Source organism: Vipera ursinii, assembly GCF_947247035.1.
Source record: "Vipera ursinii genome assembly, chromosome: 14".
Classification (NCBI taxonomy): domain Eukaryota; kingdom Metazoa; phylum Chordata; class Lepidosauria; order Squamata; family Viperidae; genus Vipera; species Vipera ursinii.
The window spans coordinates 6,354,816-6,369,117 of NC_139527.1; the positions used below are offsets into that span (position 1 = coordinate 6,354,816).

Genomic DNA, 14,302 nt, shown 5'->3' on the forward strand with positions numbered 1-14,302 from the left:
ATATTAGAATATCTACAAATATACTAGAAACAAAATACATACACGTGGTGATAGATAATGCAGCAAACTCCAGTACACAGCAATTACAGCAGGAAACGGACAAGAGAGAACACACAGCAGCAAAAAAAACCCCTTCCCTTTTGTACTCAGACTCTTAAAGGGATACAGCCACCTGTTGAGTCATTCCTATCATTCCATCACCTACCTTACATTACATCACATCATTACATAAGCTGTTTAGCCTCTAAATCATTATCCTGACAGAGGTCATCTAGTCCAACCCCCTGCCTACACCATTTCAGACAAATGGCTGTCCAGTCTCTTCTTAAAAACGTCCAGTGTTGGAGCATTCACCGCTTCTGGAGGCAGGTGGTTCCCCTTGTCAGAAGGTCGCAAAAGGAGATCGCATGACCCCCGGGGACACGGCAACCGTCCTAAATATGAGTCGGTTGCTAAGCATCTGAATTTTGATCACGTGACCACAGGGGGAATGCTGCAACGGTCGTAAGTGTGGGAAAACGATCACCAGTCACTTTTTTCCAGTGCCGTTGTAACTTCAGTTGCTAAACGAACGGCTGTAAGTCGAGGACTGCTTGCAATTGTAAAAAAAGCAAAGAAAAAAACCTCGTTCCCATTGTCTCGAGTAAGATTTCTTTGGATTTGGTGCCCTTGGCTCTGCAAAACCTTGTAATGGATTTGTAGGGGGGAAGAAAGAAACAACTGGTGGAGATATTATTTTGGGGGTGAGGGGTGGGGATAAAGAGATCAGCTTTTGGGGGGAAACAAAGAGGCAGCTCAACAGAGCCTTGGTGGAGCAGTGGGCTAATGCCTCCTTAAGTAACACCGGCTGCCTGCAATTAGTGCAGGTTCGAGTCCCACCAGGCTCAAGGCTGACTCAGCCTTCCATCCTTCCGAGGTAGGTAAAATGAGGACCCAGATTGTTGGGGGCAATTAAGCTGACTTTGTAATAATGCCGCTTGGGGTGTGTGTGTGAAAGCCCTAATAAGCAGGCATATACATAGAATGAAGGCTACTGCTAAGCTTGTAAGCCGCCCTGAGTCTTCGGAGAAGGGTGGGATATAAATGGAATTTTTTTAAAAAAATAAACTCTTTTTCGTAGAAAGGAGAGGCGTCCTGTTTCATTTTTTTTAAATAAATGAAATTAGGAATCTCATCATCAGGCTCCAGACTTGGTTATTACACGGGCGTCTTCCCCTCCGAAGGCTATTAAGTAAAAGTAGAATTGAATAATCCTGAAACTCAGAACAGGTTGGCTAATGAAATGGAGCTCAGAGATCTTCCGCATAAAAACCCTCCTGGCTTCGTTAAGCTCGCTTCATTTCAGCAGAATAATTTAGGATTTGGGCGTGGGCGCCTTTCGATTGCTACTGTTTTTAAAACTGCTCACCAGCAACAGCCTCTCGTCAATCTGGCTAATCTCGAAAAAAGTTTAGGAAGGGTTTGGCAGGGTTAATCCCTGGATGAGGAAAAAAGTAAGGCGTGCCAGAGCTGTACACTAGATTGAAAAATGGAGGCGGGTGGGGGAAAAATATCTTGGTAGGCAGCAATGGCAAACTGTGTAATCCACCATATTATGTATTATTGTGTGTGTTCTTATATACGTATTGCCTTGAGTTACTTATAAAAGTGGGATCAAATTAAATAGGTAGATAGGTAAGTGGATGGATGGATGAAAGGAGGAAAGGAAGAAAAGAGAAAAGGGAAGGAAGGAAAGAAGGAAAAGGAAGAAAGAAAGAAAGAAAGAAAGAAAGAAAGAAAGAAAGAAAGAAAGAAAGAAAGAAAGAAAGAAAGAAAGAAAGAAGAAAGAAAAAGAAAAAGCTAGATGATCAGAGGTGAAAGGAAGAGAGGAAGGAAGGAAGGAGAAAGAAATAAAAAAAGAAAAAAGAAACTATATAAGATAAGAGGTGAAGAAGAGAGGAAGGAAGGAAGGGAAGAAAGAAGAAAGAAAAGAAAAAGAACAAGATAAGAGGTGAAGGGAAGAGAGGAAAGAAGGAAAGAAAGAAGAAAGAAACTACTAGATGATAAGAGGTGAAGGGAAGTGAGGAAGGAAGGAAGGAAAGAAAGAAGAGAAAGAAAAAGAAATGAAACGATAAGAGGTGAAGGGAAGAAAGGAAGTGAGGAAGGGAAGAAAGAAGAAAGAAAAGAAAAAGAACTAGATAAGAGGTGAAGGGAAAGGAAAGAAGGAAAGAAAGAAGAAAGAAAAGAAACTAGATGATAAGAGGTGAAGGGAAGTGAGGAAGGAAGGAAGGAAAGAGAGAAAGAAAAGAAACGAGATAAGAGGTGAAGGGAAGAGAGGAAGGAAGGAAAGAAAGAAGAGAAAGAAAAATGAAACGATAAGAGGTGAAGGGAAGAAAGGAAGGGAGGGAAGAGAAAAAAGAGAGAGAAAGAGAAAAGATGGGAGATAGAGTGATAGGAAAGGGAAGAAGGCAGACAGACAGACAGACAGACAATTATTGCCCAGATAGTCACTGAAACTATTCTTGGAGAGTGGAGCTCAAAGGCGACAATTCACTTTTAATTACCTTTTAATTATTTGGCTGGCTCTTTCGAAGAGTGGCTCTGAAGCGCAAGGCAACCTTTTCCTCAAGGAGGTGTCGCCTCCTAAATTTAGGCTACCGTGGAGCATCTTTCAAGGCAAAACCAATTTCTTCCATAACTTTGCCCAAGCCAGGAAGCTGAAGTAGTAGTAGTAGGAGGAGGAATAAATCGTATTTTCTTCTTCCCCGGTGGGTGCGATGGCACCAGAGGTCAGTTTGCCATTACATATCCTATATCGATAATTCTGCCAAAATAATATTTTTTTCTCCACCAGCAGGCTCTAGACCAGGGGTGTCAAACTCAATTTCATTGAGGGCCGCATCAGCATTGCGGTTGCCCTCAAGGGACCGGGTGGGCGTGGCCTACTGGGTGGGCGTGGCTAGAGTGCGTATGGCCTACTGGATGGGCATGGCCAGCTCTCCATCGTTGGCATCAAGGGTGCCTATGGGGGCCTGGGCAGGATTGGAAACCCAGAATGTAGGAAAAACAAGCTGCAGATGTTCCGAATTAGCACATCTGGTGCATCGCCCACTGTCTTGGCCCACTACCCCTTCCCTAAACGTCAAGGGTTCTTATCCCTATATTACTCCCTCGAAAACAGAGTCTCAGGGTAGAAATTAATATTCTTTTTCCCCTATGTATTTTATTGATTATTTTTTTAAACATAGATCACTTAGTAGTTGGTAAACAGTCTGTTTTCTGGGTTTACATTTGCAAAGAAAAATAACTATTGGTTTCTATAATCCGTAATCCACACAGTACCTTGAGTTGATTTTGCCTTTTTCCCCAAATCGTCTTCTTTGCAAACCTTGAAATAATGCAGTTCTTATTATTTTGATAAATAACAGTTACATATATGATTTTTCCCCCCAATATTCCTAGAAATAATGATCACATCAATATCATATTTCTTTTCTATCTAATCATTCCGGTTGCCTCGTCTTATATCCTGTCACGGTCCTTGTTTAGATTCGTTTCTCCCGTAAAGTTCAAAGTATTCTTGCTGGTTAAGATTTTTCTCAACAGTTAATTACATTTAAAAATTTAAATCCATTTTCTCCCCCATATAAACCATCTCAACACTTTGACAAGAAATTAATATTCTTTTTGCCCAAGGACTGATGTTAAAGTAAGCCATTAGGGACTGACTTGTCAATAAAATTAGCACTTTATTGTACAATCAGGCTGAGTTCATAAGTATGTCGAAGAACTGGCTTTGATGAATTAGCTTTTTATCACTTCTCCTCGCCCAATAATTAATGTCATTACTTCCAGTCCTATCCCAGTATTCAAGCATTTCTGAACTTCTGATTAGTAGAAGCATTGCGGAATAGCAAAAGAGGCTGCTATCCAAAGAATCCGAGCAATTGCTCTGCATTAGATGCAAGGGCTGTTGGTAGTTAAACCATGTTCAAATTCTTTATTGTATGTTTGTTGCCCGTCTCACTGTCAAGAGACTTTTGAATTCTTAACCTCTTTCTCAGTATAATACTGAATTACAAGCCTATCTCTTTTGGGGGCAAAAAGCCCAGTTTCTACTGAACTTAGTTTTATTTACTTAATTTAATCACTAGAGCCAGTTTGGTCAAATACGGTAGTTACGGCACCAGGCTACAAACCAGGAGATGGTGAGTTCTAGTCCTGCCTTAGGCATGAAAGCCGGCTGGGTGACTTTGGGCCAATCACCAGGAGACTCTGAATTCTAGTCCTGCCTTAGCCATGAAAGCCAGCTGGGTGACCAGGAGACTGTGAGTTCTAGTCCTGCCTTAGGTGTGAAAGCCGGCTGGGTGACTTTGGGCCAATCACCAGGAGACTCTGAATTCTAGTCCTGCCTTAGCCATGAAAGCCAGCTGGCTGACCAGGAGACTGTGAGTTCTAGTCCTGCCTTAGGCGTGAAAGCCAGCTGGGTGAACTGGTTCTCACGCCATCACTGAGTGCATGGAATCTCGGCCAGGATTATAAGCCTGCTTTAAACCAAACTTATCAGGAATCCTAGCTGTTCTGGGCATAATAAGCGATAGCCCTAGGTTTAGTTACCATGCAAAGCTCTCCTTATTGATTTCACTTAATTTTTGTGTTAAGGAGACAGACTCTCTAGCACACACTGTTCATTTATATTGCAATCTTAGAACTTATGGGCAGATGTGACTCCATGAGGATCTCACTTATTTACTTAGCAAGGTTCTCTCCACCAGATTTATTCCTCTCTCTCTCTCTCTCTCTCTCTCTCTCTCTCTCTCTCTCTCTCTCTCTCTCTCTCTCTCTCTCTCTCATCAAGACAAATAAACAGATAAAAAGAAAATAAAATCTCCCAAGCAATTGTAGGATAATTCACATGAACACACACACATCACATGCAAGTGATACCGCCTCTCAATCCACCCTCTTTGGCAACCCCTGTGATATATTCATTATTTCGTGTTTTGCGTTTCAAACTTAAAATTAACCCAGACTCGGTTTCCGAGGAATTGGTGTGTTCTCCTTTGGGGAAAAGAGCAATCTAAAAAGGGGAAGCTAAAAAATGATTAATGCATGATGTAGAGCCGTGTTCTCTTGGGACTTATATCATGCGTTTTGGAGGGAGGGAGAAAAGGTATTGAACTTAAAGATGTTCTGGTCTCGCCGGGGGGGGGAAAATAACGTGATAAATCAGAACTATATTTGCCCAGGCAATGTGACAGCTTCAATGCAGTTTCCAAACAAAACAAAACAAAACACAACCCCACCAAATTCTTCTTTTCCGAGGGTGGTTATTAATTTGCTATAGGAAGGAAGGAAGGAAAGAAGGAAGGAAGGAAGGAAGGAAGGAAGGAAGGAAGGAGAAAAAAGGAAAAAGAAAAAGCGACGACGAAAGAGAAAGAAAGGAAAGAAAGAAAAAGAGAGAGAAAGAAAAAGGAAAGAAAGAAAAAGAAAGAAAGAAAGAAAGAAAGAAAGAAAGAAAGAAAGAAGAAAGAAACTGGATATGGTTATCAAGTGAGGAATGCAATAAATACTCGGGATTTTTAGGTTGAGCCATCAACTAGAAGCAGAGAAAAACGGCCAACTTGCTGATATCCCGGGGTGCTGCTAATATAGCCAAAAATTACTTTAAAAAAAATTCTATTTTAGATGCAGACAGAATTATGTTCATCTGTCAGGAACAACCGTGCCCGAATTTTAAAACGCCAAAGTGATGTACATTGCGGCAATGTCTCCTCTTTGCAAAGAGCTTTAAAAAAAAAACAAAAAACAACGAGACGGGAATGTATTTTTGCGACTTCGTAAGCTGACATAAATCAAACAAGAGCCAAACACACCCTATCTACTTCGCCAAGGCTCGGTATTTAAAGGGGGGGGGGGCGGCTACAGAGATGAAAGCCTGAGTGGTATTCCCATTTCAAAATATGCAGAACGATTTCTCTTTATTCAGGAGGTCTGTAACTTAAGAAAAGAAAAGAGAACTCCAAGCTTATCAAGGAAGCAATAACGGAGCGTAAAAGATGGTGCTGGAGAAGACTCCTGCGAGTCCCTTGGACTGCAAGGCGATCAAACCGGTCAGTCCTAGAGGAGATCAATCCTGACTGCTCTTTAGAAGGCCAGATCCTGAAGCTGAAACTCAAATCCTTTGGCCACCTCATGAGAAGGAAGGACTCACTGGAGAAGAGCCTAATGCTGGGAAAGATCGAGGGCAATAGAAGAAGGGGACGACAGAGAATGAGGTGGCTGGATGGAGTCACTGAAGCAGTAGGCGTGAGCCTAGATGGACTCCAGAAGATGGTAGAGGACAGGAAGGCCTGGAGGAATGTTGTCCATGGGGTCGCGATGGGTCGGACACGACTTCACAACTATCAACAACAAAAAGATGGAAAGGAAGGGGAAGAAGGCAGTGGATTAGTTCCACTTTATTTTATTTATTTATTTTATTTTAATTCCATTTATATCCCGCCCTTCTCCAAAGACTCAGGGCGGCTTACAAGCTTAGCCAGGAAGAATACAGAATTTAGGTTACAGACTCTTGGATATAAACAGCTGAGTAAATTGATTAATTTCTCTTATTAAGCAGGCTTCAGGTGTGAGCTGATACCTTTGCTTTCCCAAAATAACAGGTAGCTCTCAACCTACAACTGTTTGACCGTTCAGAGTTACAATGGCATTAAAAAGAGAGAGAGAGAGAGAGAGAGACTTACGACCGTTTTTCACACTTAACGACGTTTCGCAGCATCCCCACGGTCAGGTGATGAAAATTCAGACGCTTGGCCACTGACTCATGTTTAGGACGGTTGCGACCATTTTGCGGCCTTCGGACAAGCAAAGTCGGTGGGGACTCAGGCAAAGTCACCCACTTAACAACTGCAGTGATACACTTAAAAACAGGGGCAAGAAATGGAGCAAAATTAAACGTCGAGGACTATCTGTATGAACTTAGGCTTGGCGTGTGTGTGTGTGTGTGTGTGTGTTTTAATTTCTACTAAACCCACCATTGTTCTCATGAGCTTTTTGGTGTATATTCTCCATTTCCTAACAAAACAGAACGCTGAAAAATACTGCTGTTGTGTAAAAACGTCACAACGATCGCTTAAAACGCGCACACACACACACACACACACACACACACACTTACACAGCCTGGTTTTGTTTTTTTGTTTTTTCCCCACACAGGGAGAGCCGGTTGAGGAAAGCTTGCATATTGTAAGAATTGCAACTAGAGATTGGCTCAATTTATCAGCGGGCGGTTGAAGTGGTTTGCTGCCATAAATAATAAGTGAATCTCCTGAGCAAGTGATATATATCCCCATGCTGAGATCCAGCTCAATAAACTAAGATTTGGTTCGAGGAATTGACTTTTCCCATGCGAGGAAGCTGAACGCCAATCAGGGTGAGCCCCCTATCGGCAGCTTTGCAATATTGTCCAGAAAAGCTTGAGGGGTTTGGAGAAGACCTGTCCTTGCTGCTCGCTCCTCCTCTTCCTCCTCCTCCTCCTCCTCATTCCACAAACTTCACTCCCTTCTAGCACTGATGATGTTACCTAGTTGGGTAAGGGAAGGTCTGCAAGAAAACCATCCAGCTCAGAGAGCACCAAAGACCCATAGTCGTCGTCCTCCTCCTCCTCCTCCTCTTCTTTCCACAAACTTCTCTATCTTCTAGCACTGATGATGTTACCTAGTTGGGTAAGGGAATGTCTGCAAGAAAACCATCCAGCTCAGAGAGCACCAAAGACCCATAGTCGTCGTCCTCCTCCTCCTCCTCCTCTTCTTTCCACAAACTTCTCTATCTTCTAGCACTGATGATGTTACCTAGTTGGGTAAGGGAATGTCTGCAAGAAAACCACCAAACTCAGAGAGCACCAAAGACCCATAGTCGTCATCTTCCTCCTCCTCCTCCTCCTCCTCCTCCTCCTCCTCCTCCTCCTCCTCCTCTTTCCACAAACTTCACTCCCTTCCAGCACTGATGATGTTACCTAGTTGGGTAAGGAAATGTCTGCAAGAAAACCATCAAACTCAGAGAACACCAAAGACCCATAGTCCTCCTCCTCCTCCTCCTCCCACAAACTTCACTCCCTTCTAGCACTGATGATGTTACCTAGTTGGGTAAGGGAACGTCTGCCAGAAAACCACCAAACTCAGCACCAAGGACCCCACAGTCGTCCTCCTCTTCCTCTCCCCCACCCCAAAGCACACTCCCTTCTAGGACTCATGGTGTCCCCTAGTTGGGTCATGAAACATCTGCACAAAAACTACCACGTTCACAGAGGGCACTTAAGACCCCCACAGTTGTAGCCCTCTTCTCCACGATGCCCACTCCTTTTTAGTACTGATGATGTTCCTTAGTTGGGTCATGAAACATCGGCAAGAAAACCACCAAAGCTCAGAGAGCACCAAGGACTCTTCATTTCCACCCTGAGCTATAATGATTCTCCAATTATGAAGGCCAAACCTGATTCCTTCTTTCTCTGCTCGGTTCTGATGCGCTAACAGCATCTACCGGCTTGTTTGCCTGCCTGCCAAACGCGTTTCCAGGTTATCATGATGGAGGATGCCAAGATCCGGTCTGTCCTCCCTTCAAAACCAATTCTTCGCTTTGAGCTGGCGTAACTGCCTCTTGCCCTAATCTTGGCTGGTCCGCTCGAGCCCCGATTTGTGGTCTAAAAGTGGCCAAAGAAATAACACCTGCAGGTTTTACCTGGCGAAACAGAGAAGGTGCATTCGGACTTAAGCGTCAGGCTAGCCGAAAAAACATCAGCATCTCAGCTGATCCTTTACCCTGTTTTAAGCTCAGCAAATATTAGGGAGTTAGTTAATTTCCCTCCGAAGGTTTTATGGTACCGAAGACGGATGTCTAATTCATATCACTGCATATATTTGACTAATTAACTTTTCATTTGTTTGGGGATGAGTTTATTATGCACATCTACACAGATAATTATATTCGGCTGATGGACTTTTCTTCCCCCCCCCCCAACCCCAATTTACAGCGCATTTTTCCTTCAGTAAAGATTGGGTGGTTTGTTGATTTGGCTTTTCCTCCTTCATTCCATAGGTGTGAGTTGACATTGGTTCCTATTTATGGTATGATGATTTTAAGTTGTTTTTTTTTTAATAAAAAAAAATCTAATTGGCTCTTGAATACAGTTGGTGATTATCCCGGGAGGATGAAAAAAAGCAGATATGGATTATACAACGAGGAGATGTGATTAGAATATAGAATGGGTTTGGTTTAGTGAAATATATAGGAAATTATTAATAACCAACTAATGTAATTGGCACAAGAAACTGTGCTAATTTAGTATATTGGGCCCATCTTAGATGCTTCCAAACACTGCAGACAGAAGTGTTGGGGAGGGAATAATCAAATTCTCACTGCGTAAATGGAATTTTCTTTTTATTTTAATTCTTGGAAGGCAGAAAAAAAACGAGCTGCTATAGGGCAATTCCACGTCTCTCTCCCACCTTCCAGCAAAAGACTTTCCTCACCGGATCTTAGCTGCTAATTTCAAAAGTGGGTGGGTTTTTTTTTTTTAGTTAATTAAAAGCAGTATCATTTGATCAAATCTACAAAAATATTTTTTTTCCCTGTGCTGTGGTCACAGTTAACCAGTGCCCCTAACTGCAGAAACATCATCAGATTAATTTTAGGAAAAGAAAATAGTTTCCTGATTTCCAAACAGAGGGGGGGAAAAATCTTGCTAGGTTGAAGATTGCAGAAAATTAGAGCTCAATTAAAGATTTAAGTTGCTGGGTTTTGCAAGGAGAACTCATCTTCTTCTTCTTCCTCCTCCTCCTCCTCCTCCTCTTCCCCCTTCTCCTTCTCCTTCTTCTTCTATTTTTATCTTTTAGCACCACTAACGGAGATGTAATTTACTATTATGGAAACAAAGGAGATCCGGAACCTCTCTTCCTAAATCCCGGTGGGTTTAATTAAAAAAAAAGAAAGGGGTATCTTGATTTACTTAAAGCATTGGTGTGGCTGCATACCTGCTTATGTCTTTTGCCATGATAGACATGAAGACAGGTCCTGATGCTCAAAGGAAAATGTCATACTTTGAGAGATTCAGAGGTGGACCAGCTACTTGCTGCAGACCAGGGATGTCCAATCGTGGTCATTTTAAGACCTCTGGACTTTCAACTCCCAGAATTCTTCAGCCAGCTCAGAATTCTGGGAGTTGAAGTCCACTTGGCAAGGTTGGACACTCCTAGTCTAGACCGTTGACTAAAATCCAGAAAGACTTCTATTTCTGAGGCCCAGTTTGTTAACATCGCAAGTTTCAAGATGATTGGCAAGTTGGGATACTGGTTAGCATACTTGTTGATGGTTTCCCTCCCCTGAGCACATAGTATCAAAGCACAATTCCCTCCCCTAATTAACAGTCATAAATCACATTCCCCAATTAGTTTGAAATGTGGGCTTCCCCTCCAGCCCGCCAATTCTTTATCATCTCTTATTTCAATAACCTTGGTTCTCACGCTAGGTTCAGCATTGTTATGTCTAGCTAAACTCTCCTGCACATTCCTCCCCCCAGCATCATCTAATTCTAAAAGCAAAAGCAAAAGAAGAAAACAGTTGCTTCTCCATCTGTTGTCAGTGCAAAAACATCTGATGTTAGCAGCGTTGACACCTATCTGGAGTTTTGATCTTCCCTGAAAGGTTGACACACATGAGAACTCAGTAGCGTGTTCAGGAGGGTGGGAGCAGGTGACACAAGCAGCATCATGGCGTTGTAACACAAACCACAGTCTTGCACACGCGACCCCAAATGGCCAAGCTTGCACTGTGAAGGCCACTGTTGTCATGTAATGCTGTATCTCCCATTGTGTATATATTTGGGGCCTTTTTGTAATAACCAAGCTCCAGGAACATAACAAACAGGGAACTCTTTGATAAAACAGCCATAACCCTTTCACTGGCTAAGATAACTGAATCTGCCATTAGCATTTTCCATTTACAGAATTCTGTTCCTAGCAAACTGACTTTTTATCATACAGGGAGACGTGATGTTAAGGCTTTTGTTTCCCAGCTTATCTGTGCAAAACTACAGTGCCCTTTGAAACTACACTTCAATGTGATAACCTAGTTATTGCATCGAGGTGTATCTCTTTTTAGCAAGTGTTCCCCAAACATATGAACCTTCCAGATTATCCAGGGTGTATTTTTGTATAATTTTATTCTCCTAAACAAAATCAGTGAATGCATATCTTGCTATCTAGTTCATACCCCTTTTTACCTTGTAAACTCAAAGTAGCTTCGCAAGATACTTTGCCGTATCTCCACATTTTAGCTTCCCCCAAATTTAGTTGCACGCATGATGTAAAACGGTAACGCTCGGCGAGAGCCGGGCTGAGACAAGCCACGGTTTCTGTGCTCCTACTCAAACATAGGGAGCTTGATTTTTGTGCGTGTTGTGAACTTGTCACCAAGGAGAGCAGCTGTGGGCAGCTTCTCCCCGAGTTTCGTTGGAGAATCCCTGAAAGTAGATTTAATCTCGCCACACAGGGGTATACGGCTTGAGCAATTCTTTGCTGGATACGCCCTGGAAGAAACTTCAGTATGGAAAGCAGCTTTTTACAGATGTCATCAAACACAGCCAGAACCTCAAGAAGGAAGAGCTGATCCAAGAGCTGATTAAACTGATGAATAATCAGGACCCGTAAGGCTCCGTGTCTTCTCGTGCTTTGCTCCAAACCATTCTCTAGGGTGACTGCAGATGTCCAAGTATCAAGGATATGGAGAGTTGTAGGCTATCAACATCTGGAGAGTCATAACTTTCCCCGCCTTGACTTGCAAACTGACTTAACTTGCTGTTGGCGTTGTCCCCATCCAGAATCCAGAACTTGTAGCACACAATACACGTCTTGGCTACACAGGCTAGGCCATCTTACTTTCATTTAAGAAGGCACCGTGACATCCATCAGATTGAGACTTGCCGTTATTACGAGGGCAAGGAGCTTCTGGTCCGTGGTGCCACATAGAAATGCTGTGTTTCCCCCCAAAAATAAGACCCAGCTGGAAAATATGCCCTAGCGTGATTTTTCAGGACGCTCGTAATAGGAGCCCCACCTCCCAAAAAAAGCCCAGTTAAGCTTGTCAGCCAGACGGACGCATTTAGTACCGTATTTCCCCGAAAATAAGGCCTAACCCTAATGCGTCTTTTGGAACACAAATTAATATAAGACCCGGTCTTATTTTTGGGAAAACGTGGGCAGGCAGACTGGAATGGTTTGTGATCATTATTGGACACCATCGTTCAGCAGCCCCCAATCTTTTGGGCACCTTGGACCGGTTCCGTGGAGAGCTTTTTTTTCCGTGGACCGGGAGGGTGGGGGGGAAACCTGGTTTTGCACGCTGCCTGCATCCCGTGTGTGAGCGCTGGGACTTTGTTTGCTTGCATGATCTGGGTCCTGGCTGGCCACAGACCGATGCTGGTCCACGAACCCCTGCCATAGTTGATCAGGGATATGACCCCCAAGCTTCTGTCCCCTCTCTGTGGGTGCCTATCCCTAGACCTTGCATTTTGGGCTTTTGAGAACAACTGTACCGGGGTCTCCAGTAAACAGCAACAAGATTTTCCGCTATGCCACCAATAAATACCCATCTAAGGCCAGAAAGTGAAGAATTTCGGTCCCATGGTCTCTGATTCGCCTTCTTTTGATCCAGTCAGCTTCCGGACCCTGCAATGGAGGATCAGGGAAAGGATTACGTCCTTCCGTTCCTAAACAAGTACGCAGCTCTGTGTGTCCGGTGTCCAGATTATGGAACCAGGTAAGAGGAAGACTTCACCGTTGGAATTATCTTGGTGCGGAGGGAGAGAGCCTGTGAGCAAAGTTCCCAGACTTTAGCTAATCCTTAAGCCGTTCGAAGTTAGAATACCACTAAAACAGGGGTGGTGTTCCGATCGATCCTGACTCCTACAATCGTCGCAGGCTTCCCCATGGTCACGTGATCAAAATTTGGGCAGTTGGCAACTGGGTATGTATTTAGAAGTGGTATGTAGCCTCTGGGATCACCTGATCACCTTCCCAGCCAGCTTTGCTTAGTAATCGTTGGGGGGGGGGGAGGAAATTGGCTGTAACTTACTTAACAATCACCTGGCTTAGCCGCTGAAATTCTGGTCCCAATTGTCGTAAGTCAAGGACTGCTGTACTACTTTACAGCAAAGAAAGATTCAGACAGATTCTACTGCCGGCAGACACCAGATTGTTGTTGTTAGCTGCGAAGTCGTGCCCAACCCATCGCGACCCTATGGACAAAGTTCCTCCAGGCCTTCCTGTCCTCTACCATCTTCTGGAGTCCCTTTAAGCTCACGCCTCCTGCTTCAGTGACTCCATCCAGCCACCTCCTTCTCTGTCGTCCCCTTCTTCTCTTGCCCTCAATCTTTCCCAGCATTAGGCTCTCCTCCAGTGAGTCCTTCCTTCTCATTAGGTGGCCAAAGTATCTGAGTTTTAGCTTCAGGATCTGGCCTTCTAAAGAGCAGTCAGGGTTGATCTCCTCTAGGATTGACCAGTTTGATCGCCTTGCAGTCCAAGAGACTCGCAGGAGTCTTCTCCAGCACCATAGTTCAAAGGCTTCAATTCTTTGGCGCTCAGCCTTTCTTACGGTCCAACTTTCACAGGCATACATTGCAACTGGGAAGACCATAGCCTTGACTATACGCACTTTTGTTGGCAGGGTGATGTCTCTGCTTTTTAGTGTGCTGTCTAGATTTGCCATGGCTTTCCTTCCCAGGAGCAAGCGTCTTTTAATTTCTTGGCTACAGCCCCCATCTGCGGTGATCTTGGAGCCCAGGAAAATAAAATCTGTCACTACCTCCATTTCTTCCCCATCTATTTGCCAGGAATTGAGAGGGCCGGATGCCACCATCTTGGTTTTCTTAATGTTAAGTTTCAACCCAACTTTTGCACTCTCCTTCACCCGTAACAAGACACCAGATAGGGATGGTATATTTTTCTGCCACTTTTTTTAAAACAGAGAATCGGTGAGTATATGCATACAACCAATGTAAATAGAGTGTATTAAAAGGAAGAAATCCCATCAAGACACCCCCCCTCTCAACAAAGGAAGAAACAGCCCGCCCCTCAAATTAAATTCCTGCTCCCCAGCTTCAAAGCCATTCTTCGCTCCAGATTTATTGGGATCTGTGCAAAGGAATTGGTTAAGCTGACCCTTTGGTAAACCTATTTTTAACGTAAGTTTGGGGATAAAATAATAGGCGCTTGCTGCAATAGATCAGAACGTGAAACAAAAAAGGGTTTGGTGAACAAGAGTCAAATTT

General features: G+C 43.6%; 1 protein-coding gene across 4 annotated transcripts in view; it reads left to right on the forward strand.

Moving 5' to 3' along the window:
• The window catches only part of TANGO2 (transport and golgi organization 2 homolog), a 45,165-nt gene that overhangs the window by 29,737 nt on the left and 1,126 nt on the right, over nucleotides 1-14,302 (forward strand). For all 4 annotated transcript variants that reach the window (XM_083373304.1, XM_083373307.1, XM_083373306.1 and 1 more), the window contains 3 exons: nucleotides 9,873-9,943; nucleotides 11,527-11,680; nucleotides 12,688-12,792. In XM_083373304.1, the coding sequence (XP_083229430.1) occupies nucleotides 9,873-9,943; nucleotides 11,527-11,680; nucleotides 12,688-12,792 (330 nt within the window). The remainder of the gene's footprint in view (nucleotides 1-9,872; nucleotides 9,944-11,526; nucleotides 11,681-12,687; nucleotides 12,793-14,302) is intronic.